Source organism: Fomitopsis serialis (assembly GCF_022376445.1).
Source record: "Fomitopsis serialis strain Sig1Antser10 chromosome Unknown B0H18scaffold_16, whole genome shotgun sequence".
Lineage (NCBI taxonomy): Eukaryota > Fungi > Basidiomycota > Agaricomycetes > Polyporales > Fomitopsidaceae > Fomitopsis > Fomitopsis serialis.
Genome location: NW_025954976.1, coordinates 62,729 through 84,127, shown reverse-complemented (window position 1 = coordinate 84,127; position 21,399 = coordinate 62,729). Strand labels below are relative to the sequence as shown.

The 21,399-nt window shown below is 55.8% G+C and overlaps 9 protein-coding genes and 1 non-coding gene across 10 annotated transcripts; 6 read left to right on the top strand and 4 right to left on the bottom strand.

Annotated features, from left to right (window-relative positions):
- The first annotated feature begins 3 nt into the window (after positions 1 to 3).
- On the top strand, positions 4 to 1,350 carry B0H18DRAFT_992455 (uncharacterized protein). The gene is made up of 3 exons (XM_048045133.1): positions 4 to 683; positions 740 to 975; positions 1,032 to 1,350. Exons 1-3 carry the CDS (start codon positions 198 to 200, stop codon positions 1,198 to 1,200), a joined length of 891 nt encoding a protein of 296 aa, XP_047896080.1. The 5' UTR covers positions 4 to 197; the 3' UTR covers positions 1,201 to 1,350.
- B0H18DRAFT_992452 (kinase-like domain-containing protein) lies at positions 1,339 to 4,730 on the top strand. Its single transcript, XM_048045132.1, has 13 exons — positions 1,339 to 1,530; positions 1,586 to 1,689; positions 1,741 to 1,876; positions 1,936 to 2,109; positions 2,166 to 2,417; positions 2,473 to 2,643; positions 2,692 to 2,766; positions 2,823 to 3,050; positions 3,104 to 3,452; positions 3,504 to 3,753; positions 3,816 to 3,968; positions 4,028 to 4,220; positions 4,286 to 4,730. The coding sequence occupies exons 1-13, from the start codon at positions 1,462 to 1,464 to the stop codon at positions 4,379 to 4,381; spliced, it is 2,250 nt and encodes a 749-aa protein (XP_047896079.1). The 5' UTR covers positions 1,339 to 1,461; the 3' UTR covers positions 4,382 to 4,730.
- A 101-nt stretch (positions 4,731 to 4,831) lies between these two features.
- Positions 4,832 to 7,585, bottom strand: B0H18DRAFT_872969 (cytochrome P450 monooxygenase pc-2; the record flags this gene model as incomplete). Its single annotated transcript, XM_048040264.1, is given in 16 exon segments — positions 4,832 to 4,891; positions 4,954 to 5,133; positions 5,192 to 5,307; positions 5,361 to 5,416; positions 5,475 to 5,543; positions 5,670 to 5,869; positions 5,942 to 5,997; positions 6,051 to 6,333; positions 6,351 to 6,509; positions 6,572 to 6,630; positions 6,691 to 6,767; positions 6,829 to 6,841; positions 6,900 to 6,953; positions 7,011 to 7,053; positions 7,107 to 7,207; positions 7,270 to 7,585. 16 exon segments carry the CDS (start codon positions 7,583 to 7,585, stop codon positions 4,832 to 4,834), a joined length of 1,842 nt encoding a protein of 613 aa, XP_047896078.1.
- Positions 7,586 to 9,707: 2,122 nt separating this feature from the next.
- Positions 9,708 to 10,895, bottom strand: B0H18DRAFT_1083726 (uncharacterized protein; the record flags this gene model as incomplete). Its single annotated transcript, XM_048031695.1, has 7 exons — positions 9,708 to 9,856; positions 9,930 to 10,023; positions 10,093 to 10,205; positions 10,261 to 10,418; positions 10,474 to 10,647; positions 10,680 to 10,755; positions 10,814 to 10,895. The coding sequence occupies 7 exons, from the start codon at positions 10,893 to 10,895 to the stop codon at positions 9,708 to 9,710; spliced, it is 846 nt and encodes a 281-aa protein (XP_047896077.1).
- Positions 10,896 to 11,011: 116 nt separating this feature from the next.
- On the top strand, positions 11,012 to 12,330 carry B0H18DRAFT_992414 (putative guanine nucleotide-binding protein gamma subunit). The gene is made up of 4 exons (XM_048045131.1): positions 11,012 to 11,379; positions 11,438 to 11,474; positions 11,805 to 11,905; positions 11,966 to 12,330. The coding sequence occupies exons 1-3, from the start codon at positions 11,255 to 11,257 to the stop codon at positions 11,892 to 11,894; spliced, it is 252 nt and encodes an 83-aa protein (XP_047896076.1). The 5' UTR covers positions 11,012 to 11,254; the 3' UTR covers positions 11,895 to 11,905; positions 11,966 to 12,330.
- Positions 12,331 to 12,840: 510 nt separating this feature from the next.
- Positions 12,841 to 13,267, top strand: B0H18DRAFT_872916 (G-protein gamma subunit; the record flags this gene model as incomplete). The annotated part of the gene is made up of 3 exons (XM_048040262.1): positions 12,841 to 12,965; positions 13,026 to 13,062; positions 13,178 to 13,267. The coding sequence occupies 3 exons, from the start codon at positions 12,841 to 12,843 to the stop codon at positions 13,265 to 13,267; spliced, it is 252 nt and encodes an 83-aa protein (XP_047896075.1).
- Positions 13,268 to 13,642: 375 nt separating this feature from the next.
- Positions 13,643 to 15,398, bottom strand: B0H18DRAFT_128984 (eukaryotic translation initiation factor 2B beta subunit). The gene is made up of 7 exons (XM_048036764.1): positions 15,207 to 15,398; positions 14,997 to 15,142; positions 14,614 to 14,938; positions 14,457 to 14,561; positions 14,006 to 14,401; positions 13,916 to 13,945; positions 13,643 to 13,857 (listed from the first exon to the last, which is right to left on the bottom strand). Exons 1-7 carry the CDS (start codon positions 15,272 to 15,274, stop codon positions 13,815 to 13,817), a joined length of 1,113 nt encoding a protein of 370 aa, XP_047896074.1. The 5' UTR covers positions 15,275 to 15,398; the 3' UTR covers positions 13,643 to 13,814.
- Positions 15,399 to 15,460: 62 nt separating this feature from the next.
- On the top strand, positions 15,461 to 15,569 carry B0H18DRAFT_t62. The gene has a single exon. It is a non-coding gene; the product is annotated as a tRNA-Arg (tRNA).
- Positions 15,570 to 15,912: 343 nt separating this feature from the next.
- Positions 15,913 to 18,770, bottom strand: B0H18DRAFT_992403 (tryptophan synthetase). The gene is made up of 15 exons (XM_048045130.1): positions 18,653 to 18,770; positions 18,432 to 18,593; positions 18,341 to 18,404; positions 18,097 to 18,235; positions 17,950 to 18,046; positions 17,317 to 17,900; positions 17,216 to 17,258; positions 16,990 to 17,166; positions 16,855 to 16,934; positions 16,658 to 16,784; positions 16,623 to 16,635; positions 16,388 to 16,566; positions 16,308 to 16,356; positions 16,174 to 16,250; positions 15,913 to 16,118 (listed from the first exon to the last, which is right to left on the bottom strand). Exons 1-15 carry the CDS (start codon positions 18,692 to 18,694, stop codon positions 16,023 to 16,025), a joined length of 1,929 nt encoding a protein of 642 aa, XP_047896073.1. The 5' UTR covers positions 18,695 to 18,770; the 3' UTR covers positions 15,913 to 16,022.
- A 139-nt stretch (positions 18,771 to 18,909) lies between these two features.
- On the top strand, positions 18,910 to 21,313 carry B0H18DRAFT_1083722 (asparaginase-domain-containing protein; the record flags this gene model as incomplete). The annotated part of the gene is made up of 12 exons (XM_048031694.1): positions 18,910 to 18,945; positions 18,972 to 19,121; positions 19,353 to 19,433; positions 19,493 to 19,532; positions 19,591 to 19,727; positions 19,782 to 19,881; positions 19,935 to 20,045; positions 20,096 to 20,170; positions 20,294 to 20,562; positions 20,645 to 20,859; positions 21,092 to 21,191; positions 21,218 to 21,313. 12 exons carry the CDS (start codon positions 18,910 to 18,912, stop codon positions 21,311 to 21,313), a joined length of 1,410 nt encoding a protein of 469 aa, XP_047896072.1.
- Between the last annotated feature and the right edge of the window lie 86 nt (positions 21,314 to 21,399).

Sequence of the window (21,399 nt, the reverse complement as noted above, 5' to 3'; positions counted from 1 at the left end):
ACAGGCTCACAGCTATTGGCTTACGTCAGCATACGTTGGCGTTGAATGCCACATATGGTAATCATAGTCTACCGTGCAGTCCAAGTACAACCTTCCGAGTTCTCTTCACCCAACCCAACGCCACGGATTCCGGAGCCTCGTCGAGCAGCTTGAACCTGACAGGGTGTGAGGTGCTGCGATAACAACTCCTGCTTTTGATGTTGAGCTCATCTGCGCTGCCGTCTCTTTCCTTACCGAAACCGCTCCGCCATTTCTTTGCTCTCTTCCCGCTGTATACTCACCCACCGGTCTTGTCGTTTTATACTGCTCGCGCGGTTGCAGCACCCACCCTATGGATACATCCCCCTCGTAACGAGAGCCCGGAGCTCGAAGACCTACTCAGTCGCGACGTGGAATGCCTGAAGTGGCAGGCATACCTCGCTTTGCGCGGCCTTTCCAAGATTCATGTGCGGTGGGACGTAACGGAGGACGGCGCAGTGGATGGTCGTTTCCCCAACCTACACGTCCCATTGGAGGGCGGCGACTCTGGCGGAGAGCTACTCACTGCACACCTCATTCCGGGCTGGGTCGACGGGCAGGTGGACGGCGGACAAGGCGAGTTGGAGGGGTACGTGGATGAAGCAGCGCGTGATGAGAGTCGCGCGTGGGTGTCGTTAATGGAGGGCAACGTTCATGCAGCTTTGGTGCGTAAATCCTCGATCTCCCATCGTCTTGTGAGACTGAGCGGTATGGTACACAGGCAATGTCCCAGCCATCTCCGTCCATGTTCTCTGCGCTCTTCGTACCCTTCCCATCCAAGCACCGCGCCCTGAATACGATGCTCAATCCCCCGCCTGCTCCCCTGAATGGGTTTGGAAGCATCCTTCCGCCGTACGGCACTCACGTGGATCGCAATGCGGTTATGCTCCAGTACCGGGATGCCATTTCATCTCTATCCGAGCGTCTCGGAACAGACAAGTGGTTCCTTGGATCGATGTATGTCTCGTTGAGGTTGCGATCCGATGACCATCTGACATAGGGATTTGCCGTAGCACACCGACTGCTCTAGACGCGCTCGTCTTCGCTTATCTGCACTGCATCTTGCACTCGAGAGACAACGCGGTGCGTATCGAGGTCGCCCGCCGCGTCAACTTGGTCGCATGGGAGCGCCGCGTGCAAGGGCAAGTGCGCGCTGCATTCCAGCGCCGTCTGCTTACATAGCTGGCCTCTGCGAAGTTTGGGTTACCATGGACCGAGCATTAGGACTCGCGATGTGTGATAGACACCTAACCACACTGTTCCCACACAATACAGCCGACTTAACTCGGAGACGTTAGATCTGCACAGCTTGTGCGTCTACCTTTCATCAACCACAACCACGACACCGTCAGAGGGCGAGGCATCGTTGACTTGAGTCTACTTCGCAGCAGCATCTTCGGAACACTGAGCCAGCCATCCGGTCGGTGAACCATATATACGCCTATGTCCGTCGACCTAGCCAGTCAGCATGCACTCTTGATAAACCATGTTGATCACCTGCGACCCCGCATGGTTTGTCTACCACCGATTATGTCCGCTAAAACAACGCTAACTCATGCATGCGCAGGAGTCGCTGCGCCAATTGCTGCAGTTCTGCCAGCCGTATGTAACGGCGCGTCGAGATAACAATATACCGTTCCATCTGGTAGGATTTGTCCTCCACGCTGACAGGTGACCACATCGCGCCTATGCATGAGTCACTGGCTCATCATCTTGACGCAGGTGGCTCTGGAGTCTACATCAGTCAATAGGGACATGGAGGCATTTTGACACTACGACGGTGCTTACTAACCTACTCCGTATTGGAGAAGAATTGGCGAATCTGTACAATTCGTGCCCGAGCATCTTCTTCGAATTGGTCGGTGATGTACCTAGAGCATTTTGCATTGTGCACCCGGCTCACTATTCCATGGACAGCAAAGCTCGTCCCGGATATCTTCACCGACGACGCTCGCAAATTCGCAAGCAAAGTATGAGATGCAAGACAAAATTGCCTTACTCAAAGGGTGTCTGAACTCAAGTGCAGAGGTTGAGAAGCTCATGAATGCAGACGCAGACGATGCTACAGCACTCATCGACGTCCTTGATGACGTGGGTACCACAATCGTACGAACCTCCAGATTTTTTGAGCTCATTCATCTCTCAAGGCTATGAACTCCATTGAACCCTATGACAGACTCTACAGTACGGTGTTTCATACTCTACGCAAGATATGTGTCAAGCAGGGTATCCTCCCGACCTCACTTTCTGCCGCGACGCGGGACCTGCTCATCCCCAAGGACGGCCCGGTGGCTTTCGGTGGCTTTGCAGAAGTCTGGCGTGGCCGCCTCGGCAGACAAGACGTAGGCGTGAAGGTCATCAGGATAGCTGCGAAGGGTTCCGTTGATTCTGTCCTAAAGGTCAGTGCCGGCATAGCTGGTTGCAGTGACTTTGGGCCGCTAACCCAGCCGTCAGAGTTTTTGTCGGGAAGCGATCACCTGGAAACGACTCTCGCACGCTCGTGTTGTCCCATTCTTCGGTATAGACCGACAGCATTTTCCGCTAAGCATGGTTTGCAAATGGATGATCGGTGGTGATATCATATCGTTTGTGAAGGACAACCCCAAAGCAAATCGACCCCTTCTGGTCAGGATATCCGACTTTGCTATTGCGTCGTACTGAGGTGATTTCTAGATTCTGGATGTCGCTCATGGCCTGGAATATCTTCATTCAACCACGGTGGGCATAGTGCATGGTGACCTCAAGGGAGTATGTACAGTTTTATACTGTTCTGATGTACAACACGCTGACCGTCGGCTTCTCAGGCAAATATCTTGATTGATGAGCACAGACGTGCCTGCCTGTCCGACTTCGGACTGACGACCATCCTCTATCAGCCAGAGACAATTCACATAGTGACGAACGTGTCTGTCTTTGCCTCGACGGCACGGTGGATGGCACCTGAGCTCCACGACCCTGATAAGTTCGGCCTCGAACATGGCAATCCGACCAAAGAGAGCGACATCTACTCATTCTCCATGGTCATGTGGGAGGTTCGTCACGCCTCGGCTCTCGTTATAATGTCGATCCGACATACGTTTACAAGGTCTTCACTGAACGTTTTCCGTTCGACGAAAGCCGACTCGATGCACAAGTGATCAACAAGGTACTCACAGGGAAGCGACCATTACGGCCCACAGAGTCACCCCCGCTTTCAATGTCCAGCGAAGTGTGGGGGATCATGGAGAAGTGCTGGAGGGAGGATCGGCACAAGCGTCCACGGATATCTGTGGTACTTCTGGATCTGAAGAGAGCATTCTACTTCAACGACAAAAGCATTCCGATTCCACACCATCTCGAACTTGACCGATATACTGGCCCGTCGAAGGATGATATTGTCCCGGGGACCATCGAAAGGCGCTTGAAGATCACTCTTATACCAACTTTGATCATTGGTATGTCAGTTGGTGGGCCGTTGGAGATTTGGCTAATACGTCACTGGCCAGACATTCTCCCGGAGAAACAAACCGTCGCGGCCGGCAAGTGGCTCATGAATTACACCTTATCCTGGGAACGATGTCGCGTGTTTCGTCCACTTGAGCATCATAGGGGGGACATCAAGACCTCTTGGAGATGCAAAGACGGCAACAATGAGTCCCCTTGGGACTGCAGAGTGAGCAAACACGATTCGCGAGACCTCACGCTGGATCAGCTCTGGCATTATCGTGCCGTCAACAAGTATTCGATAGAAATGCTGTACGTCCTACTGTGTCTTTCCATTCACGATTCTGCGACGATAACGTGCACTTCATGCGCAGATACGTACCAGAACTCAAGTCGGCGAAGATGCTGTCGGAATATTCTCCGACCGAGTCTGTATGGTCGGTACGCTATCGATACCCCTTCTTCCAACGAGAACGACAGTTCTACATTTCTCAAACCATGTTTTTGGATAAGAAAGCCAGGAGAGGGTTCGCGTTTACATCAATGTGGATATTTGACTGAGTGCTGATGATCCATCGCACGATAGCATAGTAATCTATCGTCCCGTGGAGCTTCCAGGAGAGCGCATCCCGAGTGACGTCGTAGTCGGACGATACGCCGGCGCCGAACAATTTGCAGAGCTCGACAATGGACAGATTGAATGGCGATTAGCGGAGACCTGGGCACTGGGGGGAAACTGGACGCCATCCAACCGCCCTAGGGACGGTGCAATAGCGCAGGTCGGTTTCAATCTATATTCGCCGTTGAGGCTGGATCAATATCTACTTACTGGGATCTCCGACAGACTGTAGTGGACTTTTTCAAGTGGTTCAATGCCACTGTCAGTACGGAGCGACGGCGGTCATGGCCGAACTACGCCCCAGACTACCCCCCAGGTTGATGAAGCCCTTCTCCGGTACATCCACAACACCGGCCGCTTACGGAAACCTCGAGTTGAAGGACAGGACGGCGAGGGGATAGACGGTCACACCCCAGAGGGGTTGCAGCGGATGCGCGAGTCGACACCACGGCCAATTCATTTCAATTCCTCGCTCTATATTATCATACTTTACCCGAAGCCTGGCGGACGGCTATGCTACGCGACGAAGACAGGAGGAGCTGGCGGAGATACGATGCATGTAATGTCTACATGGGGCTTCGCCCTCAGTGACAATAAAGGGATTTGCACGGAGCCATCCAAATCGTCTGCGTCCTGTCCAGCTCACGGCGTACGGACAGCAAAAGACAACAGAGATGCCAAAATTCGGTTCCACTAGATCATACAGTACTAATACATACATTGTGATACACATCCTAAACAAACCGTCCAAGACACCCCTCGACAAGCATATCACACCTGCACATCGACCTCGCCCTCCTCTGCCTCCGTCATCCTCACCCACACGCCACCCTGAACTTCAAGTCAGCCACCCACCGACATAGCATCGAGACGAAGCATTTAAGCACACGCACCGTTGCGTAGAGCGTCAAGTGCGATTTCGGCCAGACCTTCTCCTTGCCCTTCCTGCCGGGCGCGCGCGCCCACTCCTTCGGGGGCAGCGTGTTCGGGGGCGCTGCATCCGGCGCGAGCTCCATCGTCGAGAAGCGCTGCAGGAGCTTGATCAGGAAGAACGACATCTCGTTGTATGCGAACTTCCGCGCGCGGGGAGTCAGCGCTGGGCGGATCTGTGAGGCAGAGGGAGGGGCGCACCTGCTGCCCGAGGCAGATCCGCGGCCCGGCGTTGAATGGGAGGAAGATGAATGGGTTGGGAGTGAGGTACTTGTTCACGCGCTCGTCGAGGAATCGGTCAGGATCATACTCCTGGGCTATTTGGATGGCCTGTCGGTCAGTGCCCGACTATATGCGTGGAGGTGCGCACCATCGGGACCCCAGTACTCCTCCCTACGGTGCATGGCCCACACTGAGTACGACACACTGCAGTTGAACCGTCTCAGATGATGGACGGGCTCTTTGGATGATCCAAAAGACGTACAGTACTTTGGCGGGGACGTAGAACGGCTTGCCATTGGCGTTCGGGAGAAGGCCTTCGTTCAACGACGCGCTATGTTCACGCGAAGTGCAACCGGGATGAGGAATCTGAGGAGATCCTGAGCTGCTTCAACGGAGCTCACCGGAGATTGAATGGCCTGTGATCCATGAAACATCAATATCCTGTGCTATGGATGACATGGAAGACTTTACTGACACAGCAGGGTACAGACGCAGAGTCTCGTTGATGACAGCCCGCAAGTAGCGCATCTCCTTTATATTCCCGTACGTCGGCCTCTGCTTCGGACCCACCTTCTCCAACACCTCCGCGCGCAAGCGCTTGAGGACGTCAGGGTGCATGGCCAGGAGGTACACCGTGAAGGTCAGCGTAGTTGCCGTCTACATACGTGGTCCAGCAATCGGATCTCACTCTCAGCAAAGCGTCCCGTTCTGTGGTCGGCTGCTACTGACCGTATCACGTCCCGCAAGCAGGATGTTGAGCACCTCGTCATGCAGGACTGTCAAGTCTGCAATAACACCGCTCAGCGCACCCGCACACCCATCAAACGCCCACACTCACCGCTCGTGAATTTAGCCAAATGGTCCATCAGCGTCTCGCCCTCCTCAATCTCATCCGCGTCCTCCCCAACCTTCCCACCACTAACCCGGGCCTTCTCCCTCTCCCTCTCAGCCTTCTTCCGGAGCGCCTCTTCGAGGATAGGATGCAGATACTCGTCCACGACACGCATGTGCTCGCGCGTCTTGTCCTCGCGCATCTCCGAGAGCGGCCAGACCTTGCCCATCGTCGCGCGCTCCGCGCAGAGGTGCTCCGCCTTCGAGAACGCCGTCGCGAATGCCTCCGCCTTGTCCACCCCGAGACAGTCGGCGACGGCGGCGCGGCAGAGGTGGAGGGGAAGGGCGAGGAGGGCGAGGCGGCGGAGATGTTGTGCGGGTAGGGAAGGGTGGAGCGGAGGGAGTGGACGCATGCCCCGAAGAGGAACTCCGTAGCGGAGTCGAGGGTGAAGCGCGAGACGAGGTCCTGGAGAGAACAGCAGTGATTAGATGAATTCTATATTTGAGGACTAGAGGAGACGAGCATACCTGGAAGTCGATCGCGTAGCCTGCGCGGAAGCGCTCCCTCATCTTGTCCAGGGCAGCCTCTGCGTGCAGTTGCTGTCAATCCGTGCTCATGGACTGTACATGGGAGAGAGAAGGCTGACCAGCATGTCTGTCAAAGAGCTCAAAGTGACTGATGCGATCCTTGCTGAAGAAAGGACGCGTCATTGAACGGTGCCATCTGTGGATGGAAAACGTATGTATCGGACATCTATGGTCGCTTGGGACGGGTATATGCGCACTTCCACATGTCCCCTACAGGTAGCATCTCAAAACTTAGATCTGATGCACTGGACACGGTGCTGTTGCTCACCATCCGAGTTGAAGACCCCGGTCCCCAATAAAGAGTTCATCTGTTCTTGGAATACTTCTCCTAAAAATAGGCAGTAATAAGTACTCCGTTTACTCAGGTGCTCTGTACGACACTGACCTTTCTCATAGTTCTGGAACTCAGTGGCAAGGATAGTCTGGCACAGATTCGTTACGCGCATACACGCTGATAACTTCGCTGACTGCTTACTTTGATGATAGCAGGATCGCATGTCATAATACCAAAGTCCCATAGGACGTTGAACCGATAGGTAGGACCGAGCTGTCCAAACTTCTCTAGTAGGATGTCGCCTGATATGCACAGATTAGCTCGCGCGCACTCGCTATCGTTGTGGATACATATGGTTACAAACCTGGGTATCCGTGTCTGAAGCTCTGCAATACGGCCTGGAGGACATCCAGGTTTCCGGGCCACTTACCACTCCAGCCAGGCGCGATGATGGCGCCCTTACGTTCCGCGGCACGGTGGATCCGCCAGTACCTGATCCGCACTGCCACAAAGGCGACGAGAGGGATGATTCCGAGCGCCGACAGCCATACGATCCACGCAGGGATCGCCCAGCCGGCATAACGGTCAAGGAGGTAGGCAGCAGACACGACGAGGACGGGATACTTGCCCACCACGACGAGCGCACGCAGCAGCAGACGTTGCCCTGGACCAAGCACCATCGTGCACGATGTCGCGGGAACGGAAAGGTGGGAGGAGACAGAGGGTCGTATATAAGCAGAACCGGGACTGATGCTGGACCCGGATCAGACTCCTTCCCGCCCTCACTGCACGGAACGCTCGGCCCGGGACTTCCGAACAAGGGCTCGCTACCTGCAGTGAGGACTGGCACAACTGGTCCTTATGTCAGCAAAGAAGCATCAGGCCGCTCGAGTGCCGGGTCCAGAGCGGCGTGTGCCAAGTGATGGCCCTGCCTAATTGAGCGAGCTTCGCGCGCGGCCGTCTTCGCGAGACCGACGCGACGCGACGCGCCCTACAGCGTCTCGCTGTCGGCGTCGCCAACGCAGTCCTGGTAGATACTGTCTGAATGTATTTATTTTCTCTATCTTTTCTCTCACCCATTTATGCATGGTCACACCGAACCACTGCGCTTGCACATCTCGGGCACTTCATAGACAACGATTTCCATGTTCTGCAGTGATGCAAGTTGTTTGAGGTCATATTGGACTTAATAACAAGATGAATATGATCATTGTGGTGTAGTGGTTTGGCGTTGTTAGCAATTTTGACAGTGCGCGGGTTCGAGTCTCCTGCAGAGTACCTTTTTCACGGTGTGGTCGGCTGCTGCCCTCCCTCCATTTCTGGAGTGCTACGTCGCTCCCGCTTCCCATCTTGATGCACATAATTTTCGGATCGTGTCACTTTTTGTATAGGTACACGGCAATAAATCTACGGTGTCGCAGTGAAGAAGTGGTCCTACCACGCCGTGAAAAAAGAAAAGAATACTAACGGGCCTCGAACCCGCGCACTGTCAAAATTGCTAACAACGCCAAACCACTACACCACAATGATCATATTCATCTTGTTATTAAGTCCAATATGACCTCAAACAACTTGCATCACTGCAGAACATGGAAATCGTTGTCTATGAAGTGCCCGAGATGTGCAAGCGCAGTGGTTCGGTGTGACCATGCATAAATGGGTGAGAGAAAAGATAGAGAAAATAAATACATTCAGACAGTATCTACCAGGACTGCGTTGGCGACGCCGACAGCGAGACGCTGTAGGGCGCGTCGCGTCGCGTCGGTCTCGCGAAGACGGCCGCGCGCGAAGCTCGCTCAATTAGGCAGGGCCATCACTTGGCACACGCCGCTCTGGACCCGGCACTCGAGCGGCCTGATGCTTCTTTGCTGACATAAGGACCAGTTGTGCCAGTCCTCACTGCAGGTAGCGAGCCCTTGTTCGGAAGTCCCGGGCCGAGCGTTCCGTGCAGTGAGGGCGGGAAGGAGTCTGGACCCGGATCGGCCGTGAGCGTTTCATGGGATGTGTGCAGTGTATCACAGGTCAAATATTGGCCCCGCAGCTGTGAGAGCTACGGTGGCGCTCAGTCGAAGTCGAGTGCCCTCAAGACATTGATTGCTTGCTGCGGTCGCCCTAGCTGGAGTCGCCGCACAAACCCCTGCCTGTACGTCAGCGATGCCGTTCTAGAACATAACAGAAGAGAACATGCACAAAACCAAAGCTGAGTGCATTGTCGGTCGGGGCTGCTTTTCTTCTGACTTTATAGAAGCTTGCGAGTTACCGCGTCAAGATTCGAAGCCATGTACACGTGAACAGCCTGGTCATGAGAACACACCGCAGCAGCCGCTAAAAATGCATTGCCAAGCTGGGAAATGGGGAAGAATCTTGTCCAGTAAAGACGCGAGAGACTCACCGGAGTCGTGGTACAGAACGACGACGTCGACTCGGAAAGGCCGATCGCAACAATAGGCGATCGAGGATACCAGATCTCGATCCTCCCCACTGATTGAAGTCCCCGAACGGTTGTTCGCAGCGCCAGTACTTTACGACCACATCATGACTGCCTCCAATTAGGTCGTAAGTCGGCCTATTGTACATGTGGGCAGCTGCTGACGTGCATCCACCTGTTCTATCGATACAGCGGAAAGAGTTCGGATACGAAAGTGAGTCGAGAAAACGAGACTATGGATACAATGGGGTATAGCAGCAATTATGGCTGAGCATGACGACATGTAGTCATTGTTGGCATGACCGGAGAACGCGAGAGCAAATGCTCGCACTCACCCGGAGTGAGCGCAAAACCGGTCGGGACGTCCACCGGCGTCAGAGCTTCTCCAGAAGGCCCTTTAGCATCTTTTGCTTGGAGGCCGCGGAGCCCTCCTTGTCTAATTCCTTGCTCTTCTTCTCCAGCGCCGCAATAGCGCGCTCGACGTCAGCTGGCAGACCTTCGAGAGCGCCTTTGGCGCGTTCGGCTTGCATGCATGACGGAGGATCCAACGCTTAGCGACGGCGGCCCGCCATCAACGGAAATGAACGGATACTCACCGCACTGATCGACGTCCTGCTGTAGGATTACCCATAATTCGTCGCGCCGAGCGTACGCTTCTTGTAGTTGGTCGACAATGTGTTCCATGTTATGCTGAAAGCAGTATGTCAGGCTTTGATCTCAGTCTCAAACGATGCTGTCCTGAGAGACAGGAGGGAGTACCTGACATTCAGTGTAAGCCGTTTTCAGCTCGTCCTCGTCGCGGATCGCCATATTCTCAACTTTCTTGCAGACCTGATCGAACGTCATGATACCGGCACCGAACGCGAGATCGACTGTGTGATAGGGGTAATATTATTGAATATATGCGTGCCGCATCCGCGAACTTACCCTTGTCTTCCAGCAGACCGTGGACTTCCTTCACGCGAGCGATGACAGGAAGGAGTGTCTCGCCAAGATACTCCCTCATCGCCGCGCCTTGTGCAGCCATAGGAGCTTTGAGCTTGTTCGCCAAGGCTGCTACTTCCTCTTGTTCGTCGACCGCAGGACTGTCGAGACGTAGCATATGATCACTCGTTCGTCACAACTAAGGACATCACACACGTTTCTTGAAGCATCGCGACGAGCGTCGACTCGTCGTCCCAGTCCATGCTATCGTCCTCATCCCGTCTGTGTGCGTGCTTACGGTATGCAAGCTCCTCGTCCCGCTCGAGCGCATCAAATTGGCGGTCGAGGTGGGTGTATGCGGACTGTTCATCCTCCTCGTCCTCGAGGGGTCTTCCTTGATTGGCGCCAGCTTGCTCCGAGACTGCAGGAAGCGGTTCGTGTTCACATTTCTCGCCGCGGGATGGATGGCCGCAAGGGGCGACTTCTGCGGTGTTTTTGCTGTGCGGCGGCCTCAACATCGATTCCACAGCAAGAAAATAGCAGACCGTCTACACACCGTATCGCGCACTAGCTACTTTCTGAAACCGAGAAGCATGGGGGGAGAACTTCTGGACGAGCTGCGTCTGTTGGCGGACCATGGCGGGGAACGCTGGGCCGAGAGCGCCACGCGCGGGTGAGAGATTCGCGGCGGCAGAAGTCGCGACGCGGGCACGTGACGGTGATGGCGGGGGCCCAAAAAGGGAAGGTCCAGGGCGGGCGCTTGGGTGATGCCAACGACCTGATCCCGCGCCTCCACCTCGTCTCGCCCGACACTCTGCCGCTCCTTTGCCCTCTTTCCTTCCCTCTTTTTTTGGAGTGTCTCGCAGCTGCGACAGCCACGCGCGCCCCCGCCGCCTGCTACGCCAAGTGTACAGAAGGGCAGGGCCTACTTCGTGCTGTCTTTTCTGTCCTTTTCCTACCCGACCCGCCCTCGCCCTAGCCTCGCCCCGCCCACACCATGAGCTCCCGCCAGTCGAAGGTATCCACGTCCGAGCTCAAGCTCCGGAGGCTCCTCGAACACAACCAGCGGTTGAGGGAGGACCTCGCGAGACCCCGCATACGTGTTAGCGAAGCCAGTGTGAGGTACGTGGCTCGGCTACAGCGGGTGAAAACTGAGGTGACGCATACTTGGTGTTTGTAGCTTGATCAACTATTGCAAGAACACACAGGACTACCTCGTAAGTATGATCTTCAGGGTACCTCGCGTCATGTTAAATACCCGTGCGGGTCTTGTGCGGCTTGACGTGTCTTGCTGTGTTGCACTGGCGGTCCGCAGGTGGAATGCTATGAGAACAGACAGCATTTGCCAGCGCCAGCGCTGGTGGGCATTGAATTACCGATGGGCGCACCTCAATTGGATTCATGTTGTGATCCGTCATCGATAGTATTCACCTCAGCTGCCGCGGAACATGTCTTGTTCGTGCCGTCATGATGAGCACTGCGTCGAAGAGCTGATGCCTTGTTATCCGTGGCCGTGGTCATAATGCTAATCATCCTGAACTGAACAGGTACCATCAGTATGGGGAACCGTTAGCAAAGCGGAGGATCCGTTTGGTGCACCACAACCATCGAATGGCTGCGGATGCGTCGTCATGTAGTCACCTTCGTGGTGAGTTCTGTCGCTGTCTAAATGGTCCGCAATGCAGCAGGCCTGATATGTTGTGCGTAGAAAATCGCTGCATGCAGCAGCAGCCTCACCCCTACCTCCGCTTGCGCCCGCGCTACGAGCCGCCTCTCAAATATGCGCACCCTGCTCTCCGCCGCCTCGCGACCCTACACTTCTGACGCGCCGCCCCGTCGTATGTCGTGTCACCCCGGACAGTCACATCCTCAGCATCCGCATTCAGCTTGCACTTTGGCATTTCGCATTAGTACATATGGATAACCCTATGCATCCTACTTGGTCTTCGCCGTCTTAGCTCGTCGTTACTGCTTTGCATTAGTACACGGATCGCGTCCTTCATTCACATGTATACCTACGCCGAGTTTCCCGCCTCCCCTAATGCACTTCGTTAGCACGGTGGGTGATGGACTGCGACGAGTGTTCTTGGGCGACCGGGGCAGGTGCGTCGTCCGACCGCCCGGTCGTGTCACGCGTGTGGGTCTGGGAGGGATCAGACGGGCAGACGCTGGTGCCATATCAGGAGGCAAGCGCCGACCTGTGCAGCCCTGAGAGAAATCAAGCCTCTCCTTCTCCTCCGACCGTATCGTCGCCCTCTTCCCCCGCCAGCCCCCTTTGTTGTATTTATCCCTTCTACGCGTTCCCGCCCTCTCGTCGGCGCACGCACTCGTCTGTCGGTCCACCCCGCGCGGCTCGCTCGACCTGACTGGCCCAGCACTGTCTGGACCCCAACTGTGACTGCCGGTGAGCAGGGCAAGGCACGCCGCGCACGACCATATATCTGACCTCTTACGCGGCCGTCGCCTCGCCCTCGACCCCCTGTGTCCCAGAGTGTCGTACGACGACCACCAGCGCATTAAAACGACCACCCACTCCCTCCCATCACTCGCCCTCCGTCACTCGCCCCCACCCTTCAATCAAAGATGAACGGCCGACCGCACAAGCAGTCAATGTCGGAGCTCAAGCTTCGGCGGCTCACCGAGCATAACCAACGGCTGAGGGAGGATCTGGCGAGGCCAAGGATAAGGGTCAGCGAAGCTAGCGCAAGGTGCGTACATGCCGTCGTGTACACTCCCTGCAAGTGCTCACTCCTCTGCCTGCACGACAGCCTGATCCGCTATTGCAAAACAACGAAAGACCCTCTTGTGCGTAGCCCCGCCCCTCTTTGTCCCCAGTTCATATCCTCGGGCGCCCATGCATACATCGACACCGCTCGTTGCTTCGCGCCGGCTGTCGTGCTGACTCACGTTCCTCCCGCAGGTACCATCTGTATGGGGCCCAGTAGCAAAGAACGAGGACCCGTACGCACAGCAAGGCGGAGGCGGAAAGGGATGCTGCGTCGTCCAGTGATACACACCCGCATCCCCACATCGCCTTCTCTGCTCTTTCTCTGTTCATACATTTATACCATCGCTCTTTTTATCCCCTCCATCAGTTCTCGGATTCCGCTCAATTTTCTTACTTGTCCCCGTATCCTTATGCATCGCGGGCGGAGATGCGCTCCCGCAGGTTCTGGTCTTGGCTGGATGGCTGTCGCCGTGGTTCTGTCTTGATGATGCTCGTACAATATCGACTCTCCTTCCCTTTCGCCGCCGGATGAGCGTCCAGTACAATAATGTAGTATACGTGGTCCTGCTCGCTTTGCCTTAGAACAATGCCCAACAACGCCGTCCGCTCGCTGCTGCCTTCCTCTTCCTCGACGTGCGCGCCCCTGCCTCGAGGTCCACCGCCTGCGTTCTCATGCCCCGGTGCGCCGCGCCGTATGGACATGGCGCCTGTCCATATGTCCTGTGGTTCCACCGGAGACGTCGGATGACGTCCGGCATGCAGCTGCATCCTGCTCCTGATCAACGCCCGGTGAGATAACGCATGATGCTGATGCAGGTTGATGCGCGTGTTAGAGGTGCTGGTCTTCATCGTCGTAGCTCTCCTTCACGAGCCTATATGGATGGTGAACGTCAGCGACTGCTCATCGGCCAAAATTGATGCATGACTCGCCTGTAGATCGACGAAGGGGGGTGATCGCCACTAGAGCGGAAATAGAGTCCGGATGAGCAATCGGATTAGGACGAGGATGGGGCAACTCACTCGTTCGTAATGAAGACGTCGACGAGCTCCGGCCCGACATAGTCATAGTACGGATTGATGACGTCCACTTTGTCGACGAGCGGCCCTTCCTCGTACCCGAGCACGCTGCTCGGGTCCGCAAAGTCGAGCGCCCCGTACTCGTGGTAGAGGTTCCACGCCGGCGTGAGCTTGAATTGGCCCGTGCACACGACGACAGGCGTGCTGTGCGCGCGCGCGGCGGTCGCGGCGAGAAGGGTGCCTGTGATCGCGAACATGCCGCCGTTGGCGAGGATCGCGTGTGCGCCGATGATTACTTTGTTCACGCGGGACATGATCGCGTAGATGGAGGAGTCGGGGACGAGGAAGGTGGAAATTCCTGCGTTGGAGAGCGAGGTTGCCATCTCGTGGCCGCTGTAACTGTAGGACGGTGTCATTGAACAATATATGCACTGAGACTCGGTTGAGAACGTACGAAGGACCCGTCTCCGCGACGATGACGGTGTAATTGCGATAGTGCCCCGCGGACTTCAGGAATGCTTCGACCGTCTTGGAATGCCCAATCGTGAGGATGATTTCACTGAGAGCCATTGATCAGTCCCCTCTGCGAACTTCCTTGTGTACAAACGTACTCTGAATGGATATGATCCTTCGCCGTCTTCGAGACGTTGTCGTACACCGTCTCGAGCTCGTCCAGCACGTCCTGGATGGCCTCCATGAGCACCGGCTTCAGGCCCTTCGCAAACGAGTCCGGGTCATCTGGGTCATCCTCCTTCAGCGATATTGTCGCCTCAGACTTCTGCGCGACGATCTGCTTTCTGGGCTGGCCCTGCAGGACAAACTTGGAGATGGAGAACACGTTCCTCGTGGGTGCAGTGGCAGCGCCCTTCGCCGCGGTATTGTACTCTTCGCGGATGTTGTGCAGCACTTTGCGGACGACGTTTCCGACGGTGTGTTCTGGCGACGAGAGGAAGTGAGTAAGATAGCATTGGGCGTAGAGATACATCGCGCGCACCTTTCGGTTGAGCCTCGGCGAGCCGCTTGCCGACCTCACGGAGGAGACTCACAAGCTGGTCGATGTTGGAAAATCGCGCTTTTGCAACGACCTGGCGAAGTACCAGCACGGTCTCGAGCGCTGCCTCCCGAGAGCCTACCACCTGCCTGCAAAGACCGTGACATGAAATAAGCAAGTCGTACACAACCGCGAGTGTCTCCGATCGCTTGCCTTCTGCGTAACTTTGCTGCTAGATTCTCGACCGCGCGGGCAGCGGGTACACTGTGTTCTGACGACATGACTAGGATAGAGTGATGGGATAAAAATCTGAAATGCAGAGAGATGCGGTTTGGGAGTAAACTGCTGCCTCCCAATAGGCCCACTGCCGAAGCTTCTCAATGAGGTCGAGTCAATGAACCAGTTAACAGACGCTTCGAACCACCTTAGCAGTCACTATTGGTAATTTAAGCCGCATGACGTTGCCTGGCCGACTGGCGAAATGGCATCGCGTTTGACTACGACGGTATGCTTATGTAATAAGCTGCTTACGTAAGCATGATCAAAAGATTGCAGGTTCGAGCCCTGCGTCGGTCACGTGGTTTTTGTTGAGAGAATGTGTTTTCCTAAATAGTTTTGCTAAATATGTCTTGTCTGCAGAGATCCCCATACTTAGTTCCTGTCCCCAAGACACACTATGCAAGGGATATGGTTGAGATGTCTGTCTACTTACCTGCAGGCGCTGTACTGATCTCTTCTGAAAACACAGCGGACAAACCAGCGTGTACGGCGTCGCGACATTGAACTGCCTTGTAAGCGTGTAGATTAGTCAGGTTCAGTGTAACTAAATATTCACGTAAGGCAACTGAACGTTGTAAGGCACGGCCTCTGATTGGTTTCCGGGAACATTCGTTACTAAGCTAATCTATACCCAGTTACACACTGATATGTTAGGATTCTTGCACATGGCAGTTTGTCCGCTGTGAAAGGCTACTTTCTAGAGTAGTCTTGTATAATCTATCGGTCCATACAGTACATTGTGCATCTTATTCACGACGTAATATGCCAGTCCAGGACGTCTTCCCACTTCCCGGGAAGCAACTGCGAGATTTGCTCCACGTCCTTGTCTCCCCGGCCCGACAGGCACTGGCGAGACCTGTGAGCACCAGGAACACCAGTATCAGAAAATAACGGGACGTACGATGACGATGTTGGCCTCCTTCGGCAACGTCTTCGCTAACCGCATGCCCTCCCACACGGCGTGCGACGACTCCAGAGCTGAAACCAGGGATCCATGAGACTCGTCCACGATAGTGCAGTAGTGATACTACGCACCCGGGATAATGCCCTCTAGTTGCGTGCACATCCGGAAGCCGCGCAGCGCCTGCTCGTCGGTGGCGACGACATATCCGCACGCCCGAGTCTTTCAACCAGGCGTGCTCGGGGCCGACGCCGGGGTAGTCGAGGCCAGCACTGATGGAGTGCGTCTCGACGATCTGACCCGCGCTCGACTGGAGAATGTACGTGCGGACACCGTGGAGCACTCCTGCTACGCCCTTACTGAGGGTGGCTGAGTGCCGATCACCGTCAAGACCTAGAGCGCGTATTGAAGTCAGAGTTGCTCATAGCAAGCGGGATCGAGACGCGCACCTTCACCACCGGCCTCGACTCCGATGAGCCGGCACTTTGTCCGATATGAAGTCGTAGAACGTCCCGATGGCATTGCTGCCACCACCTACACATGCGACGACGGCATCAGGTAGCTTGCCTATCTCCGCGTGCAGCTGCTCCTTGATCTCCTTCCCAATGATCCTCTGGAAGTCGCGGACGATCGTGGGGAAGGGTGGGGGCCGATGGCGGAGCCGATGAGGTAGTGCGTGACGAGAGGTTAGTGACCCAGTCGCGCATGGCTTCATTGACGGCATCCTTGAGGGTACATGATCCTGAGGCGACAGGAATCACCTTGGAGCAACACATAGCAATCGGAAGCTCGAAGGAATGAATGAGACTACCTGACCCCCAACATGCGAATGCGGAAAACGTTCAGTGCTTGCCGTCTGACGTCCTCTGCACCCATGTAGATGACACACTCCATCCCGAATCGAGCACAGACGGTAGCTGTTGCTACACCGTGCTGTCCTGCACCGGTCTCGGCCACGATTCGCTTCTTGCCCAACCGCTTTGCCAAGAGAATCTAGCAAGGCGTCAGAAAGACGACGTAAATCTGTCTGGCAGCCACCTACCTGGCCAATGGCGTTGTTGATCTTATGTGAGCCTGTGTGGTTGCTGAGCGCGTCAAAACGTCTTAGTATAGACGTAGACAAATCCATGAACGAACACTCACAGATCCTCCCGCTTCAGCCAGATGGTTGCGCCACCCGCTTGGCTCGTGAGCTGCTCCGCCTTGTACAAGTTCGACGGTCGGTTCATGTAGCCATACAGGCTCTCAAACTCCTTCCAGAATTCCGGGTCCTTCATCGCGCTCTGGTGCACATCTTCGAGTTCGACCAAGCAGTCCCACAACGATTCCGGCACGTACTGGCCACCGAACTGGCCGAACCGCGGTGACAGACCTGACTTCTTGATCTCCTCAGTGACCTTGCTCGCCTTGCTGACGCGCGAGGCGGAGCTGCGCGCCGCGTTGAGGTTCGGTCGCCGTGGTGGCTGGCCCTTCAAACTAATCTCGCGGCAGTACGCCTCGATGGTCTTCGCTGCCTCGCCCTGCGGTGCGTTCTTGATGACACTGACGATGCGGCTGCCAATAACGACGCCGTCTGCGCCTGCATCGGCAACGAGGTCGAAGTGTTCACGCGTCGCGACGCCGAAACCGACGGCGAGAGGGACATCGGTGTATTCGCGCACGCGGGAGATGAGGTCGGGAAGAGCGGTGTTCATTGTCCCTGTTACTGAGGATCCGGTTGTACCCATCTGGAGAAGTTGTAAGAAGGGTGTGTACAGTCGCACGACAAGAACGTACTTTCGAAACAACATAGATGAATGAGTCCGCGATAGACGCAAGGAACTCGATACGACGCTCTGAAGTCGATGGTGCAATGAGGGGAACGAACGACAGCCTAGGTCTGCGGTCAGAGTGATCACCGATTACGTTGTTCGACGTGCGCACTTGGCCCTGATACATTTCTCGCGGAACGTGATAGCCTCCTCAGGCGGCAGATCGACAACGATGAAGCCGTTGGCTCCTGCTTCAGCTGCATCCTGGATTGCCTTGTCCTCCCCGTACGCAAGCAGTGGATTGTAGTAGCCTGAAAACTCTCGTTACTCGGGCATCCGGTCTGGGACATCATATAGACTCACCCATGAGCAGTACAGGCGCAGTGAGACCCTTGTTCCGTGCCTCCTGACAATACCCAACAATGGGGGTATTGTACATCCTGTTGTAGTGCGATCTATGCACGTGCTCTCAGCGTCATACTAACATAGAAGAGAATGCGAACGTACGACGTTCGTCTCCTGGATAGCCGGTCCATCTGCGACGGGTCGAGAAGGGCACACCCAGCTCAATGACGTCTGCGCCGCCCTCTTGCATGGCAGCAAGATAGACACGGTGTCCTCTGGTGTGGGGTAACCCGCTGTGGTGAAGGTCACCAGCGCAGGGCTGGTCTGCCAGAAGAGTCGGATGACTTCAGGACCCAAGCGATGTATGAATGACTGGTGCTTACGGCCTGGTTTTTAGCCTCAAATACTTTCTGAATAGCCTCCATGTTTTCCTGTGGTCTGTGGTGTGAATGGGATGCTGCACACGGGCCTGGCAGCTTTTATAGACGGTGAGAGGCAACCTCGAGTCAGGAGAAGGGTCCAGTCAGATCTGGAGGCCATCTAATCTTATCCCCCGATCCAATCTCACTCTCCGCGATCACGCACGCCACCTCGCCACGCCTCTCTCGAACGCGCCTCGCCAACGTCTCGCCTCACTTCAATGCCTAAAACCGCATCAGCCGTGTCCAGCATGGAGGTCCTGCAGGCCACCGACGAGTCAAGGTCCTCATTCTCAACACAGGAGGCACAATCAACATGATCCTGGGTCAGCGTGGCTATGTTCCCGAGCCATACTTCCTCACCGAGTCGCTTCGCACGCAAAACCGCTTTCACGATCCGCTTGAAGAGTCCTTGTTCTCGCATTCGTCTTCGGTCGAAGGCTATCGAGAGTGGACGAGCAATAGTGGAAGAGCTAGCCCCGCCCAAAAAGCCGCAGGTTCATTTTCTGCCGGCCACACAAATCAGCATCACCCAACGCTGCTCGTGCGATCTACGCGGCCTATAGGAATGTCTCATGTCACAGCAAACTTAGCTGCCACCGGATCCGACACGAGCCAGCCCAAGCCTCCATTGTGCAACAAGATAGCCGACGATCTGTATGAGGCGCAACTCCCCAGCATGATTACCCCGCGAAGCACCGCGCCTGGCGGCATACAGAAGCGCGTCCGCTATGCTGTCCTTGAGGCGCGTAAACGTATTACGAGATATGGTGCGATAATCATACTATGCTACCTATCATACAGTGGGACCCTCTGTTGGATAGCAGCAACATAGAGATCACAGGCAAGGCAATCTATGGGCTTGACTTCCACACTCGCCTGAGACCACCGGGACAGCATAGATTGGATTCGGATTGCGACCGAAATTGAACTCAACTACGCAGCTTTTGACGCTTTCGTCATCCTGCATGGAACAGACACCATGTCTTACACGTCATCAGCTCTGAGCTTTCTGTTGGAAGACCTCGGAAAGACAGTGGTATGAGTCCGAGTCGTAGCTCATGAGTATTCGCAGTATGATGACCGTTCAAAGATTGTAACAGGTGCCCAGATCCCTTTGTCTCAACTTCGCAACGACGCTGTGGACAACCTCCTCGGGGCATTAGTGCTCGCTGGCCACTACATCATCCCGGGTACATTGCCACGGCCACTATCTCTCGTCTACCTGATTGACCTGAGCAATCAGAATGCTGTCTGTTCTTCAATCATACGCTATACCGTGGCAACAGAGTGTCAAAGATTTCATCCTATGATCTGAACGCCTTCGCAAGCCCCAACTTCCCTCCGCTCGTAAATGGTGCGTCTCGATCGATCATACATGTACAATGTCTCACCACACAACCACAGTGGGCATCGACATCGTCGTCAATTGGAATGATGTAATGAGGCAGACCAGTCTCAGACGCTTCAGGTCGCACAAAGGTCTGTTCCTCTAATACTCCGTGTTCGTCAACGACGCTGACAATGATAGCACCGCAGAGATGAGCCCGCACGTCGGTAAGTAGGCATCTCCGAATCTCAACAGCACAGCTCACTGCATTACAGCCACCCTGCGCCTCTTTCCAGGCATCACAGCAGCCACCGTCCGCGCTTTCCTAGCGCCCGAGACACAGGGTGTTGTCCTCGAGACGTACGGTGCGGGCAACGCCCCACAGCGGTCCGACCTCGTCGGCGCGCTCAAGGAGGCCTGCGACCGCGGAGTCGTGATCGTATCGATTTCTCAATGCGCGAAGGGGTCCGTGTCCGACGCGTACGAGACCGGACGGAGCCTGTTGTCCGCGGGCGTGGTGAGCGGCGGGGACATGACGCCCGAGGTCAGTTCCCGTTCCCGGCCACCTCCATACCATGGCCACCTTCCTGCGTGCTTGGTGCGATGGCTGACGATGCTGTGCATAGTGCGCCCTGACGAAACTGAGCTACCTCCTGTCCAAGCCGGAGCTCTCCTTCTCCGAGGTCCGCGCCCTGGTCGGCACGCCCCTTCGCGGTGAGCTCACACGCCCCGTGAGCGTCATCCCGCCGCGATCAGCGAGCCAAGGGCATCGACAGCAACCTCGAGAGCATCTCAGGGGTGCTCTCGCAGGTAGTCCGGCTCTCCTCCGGCCAGACCCACGGTCCCAAAGTCGTCGTATCATCAGAAGACACGAGCGCTGAGAGCAACCTGGAGGCCGCGGCGCCGTGGTCCTGGACAGCAGCGGAGGCCGCGTCGACGGAGAGCGTACTCTACCCATTCCTTATTCATCTCGCTGCTGCCCGAAACGACGTCGAGGCAATCCAGTTCTGCTTGAAGGCGGAGGCGGAGCTGAACACTGACAACGCGACGAGCCCCGGCTCCGAGTTCCCCAGCCAGACGCGGAGGAACATCGCAATCGGCGGGGGGCTCGTCAATTGCGTTGAACCGGCGAGCAGGCGGTCGCCGTTGCACTCCGCTGCGCTCAATGGGAGTGTGGATGCGGTAATGTACTGCTGGAGGCGGGGGCACTGGTTCATCTACGCGATAGCCTCGGGCATACGCCATTGTACTATGCGGCGAGGCAGGGGCACGAGCAGGTGGTGGAGGTGTGGTGAAGGTTGGTGGGCTCCTGAGTGGGTCTGATGTCGAAGGTGGTTTCGCTGGGCTCGCTGTACAGAAGGCGAGGTTAGCACCGGACGAC

Bases quoted from the DNA above. Each gene is read 5' to 3' on its own strand.
- B0H18DRAFT_992455 (XM_048045133.1), top strand. From the start codon at position 198: ATGTTGAGCTCATCTGCGCTGCCGTCTCTTTCCTTACCGAAACCGCTC. The intron at 684-739 runs GTGCGTAAATCC...TATGGTACACAG, and splicing joins GCAACGTTCATGCAGCTTTG to GCAATGTCCCAGCCATCTCC. The intron at 976-1,031 runs GTATGTCTCGTT...GATTTGCCGTAG, and splicing joins AAGTGGTTCCTTGGATCGAT to CACACCGACTGCTCTAGACG.
- B0H18DRAFT_992452 (XM_048045132.1), top strand. From the start codon at position 1,462: ATGTCCGTCGACCTAGCCAGTCAGCATGCACTCTTGATAAACCATGTT. The intron at 1,690-1,740 runs GTGACCACATCG...ATCTTGACGCAG, and splicing joins TTTGTCCTCCACGCTGACAG to GTGGCTCTGGAGTCTACATC. The intron at 3,969-4,027 runs GTTCGCGTTTAC...ATCGCACGATAG, and splicing joins GATAAGAAAGCCAGGAGAGG to CATAGTAATCTATCGTCCCG.
- B0H18DRAFT_992414 (XM_048045131.1), top strand. From the start codon at position 11,255: ATGAGCTCCCGCCAGTCGAAGGTATCCACGTCCGAGCTCAAGCTCCGG. The intron at 11,380-11,437 runs GTACGTGGCTCG...TGGTGTTTGTAG, and splicing joins GTTAGCGAAGCCAGTGTGAG to CTTGATCAACTATTGCAAGA. The intron at 11,475-11,804 runs GTAAGTATGATC...TGAACTGAACAG, and splicing joins AGAACACACAGGACTACCTC to GTACCATCAGTATGGGGAAC.
- B0H18DRAFT_128984 (XM_048036764.1), bottom strand. From the start codon at position 15,274: ATGTCGTCAGAACACAGTGTACCCGCTGCCCGCGCGGTCGAGAATCTA. The intron at 15,143-15,206 runs GCAAGCGATCGG...CGGTCTTTGCAG, and splicing joins GCAGCAAAGTTACGCAGAAG to GCAGGTGGTAGGCTCTCGGG. The intron at 13,946-14,005 runs GTGAGTTGCCCC...TTTCCGCTCTAG, and splicing joins GACGTCTTCATTACGAACGA to TGGCGATCACCCCCCTTCGT.
- B0H18DRAFT_992403 (XM_048045130.1), bottom strand. From the start codon at position 18,694: ATGGAGGCTATTCAGAAAGTATTTGAGGCTAAAAACCAGGCC. The intron at 18,405-18,431 runs GTACGTTCGCAT...CTTCTATGTTAG, and splicing joins CTATCCAGGAGACGAACGTC to TATGACGCTGAGAGCACGTG. The intron at 16,935-16,989 runs GTCAGGTAGTCT...TGTTGCTCCAAG, and splicing joins TCCGCATTCGCATGTTGGGG to GTGATTCCTGTCGCCTCAGG.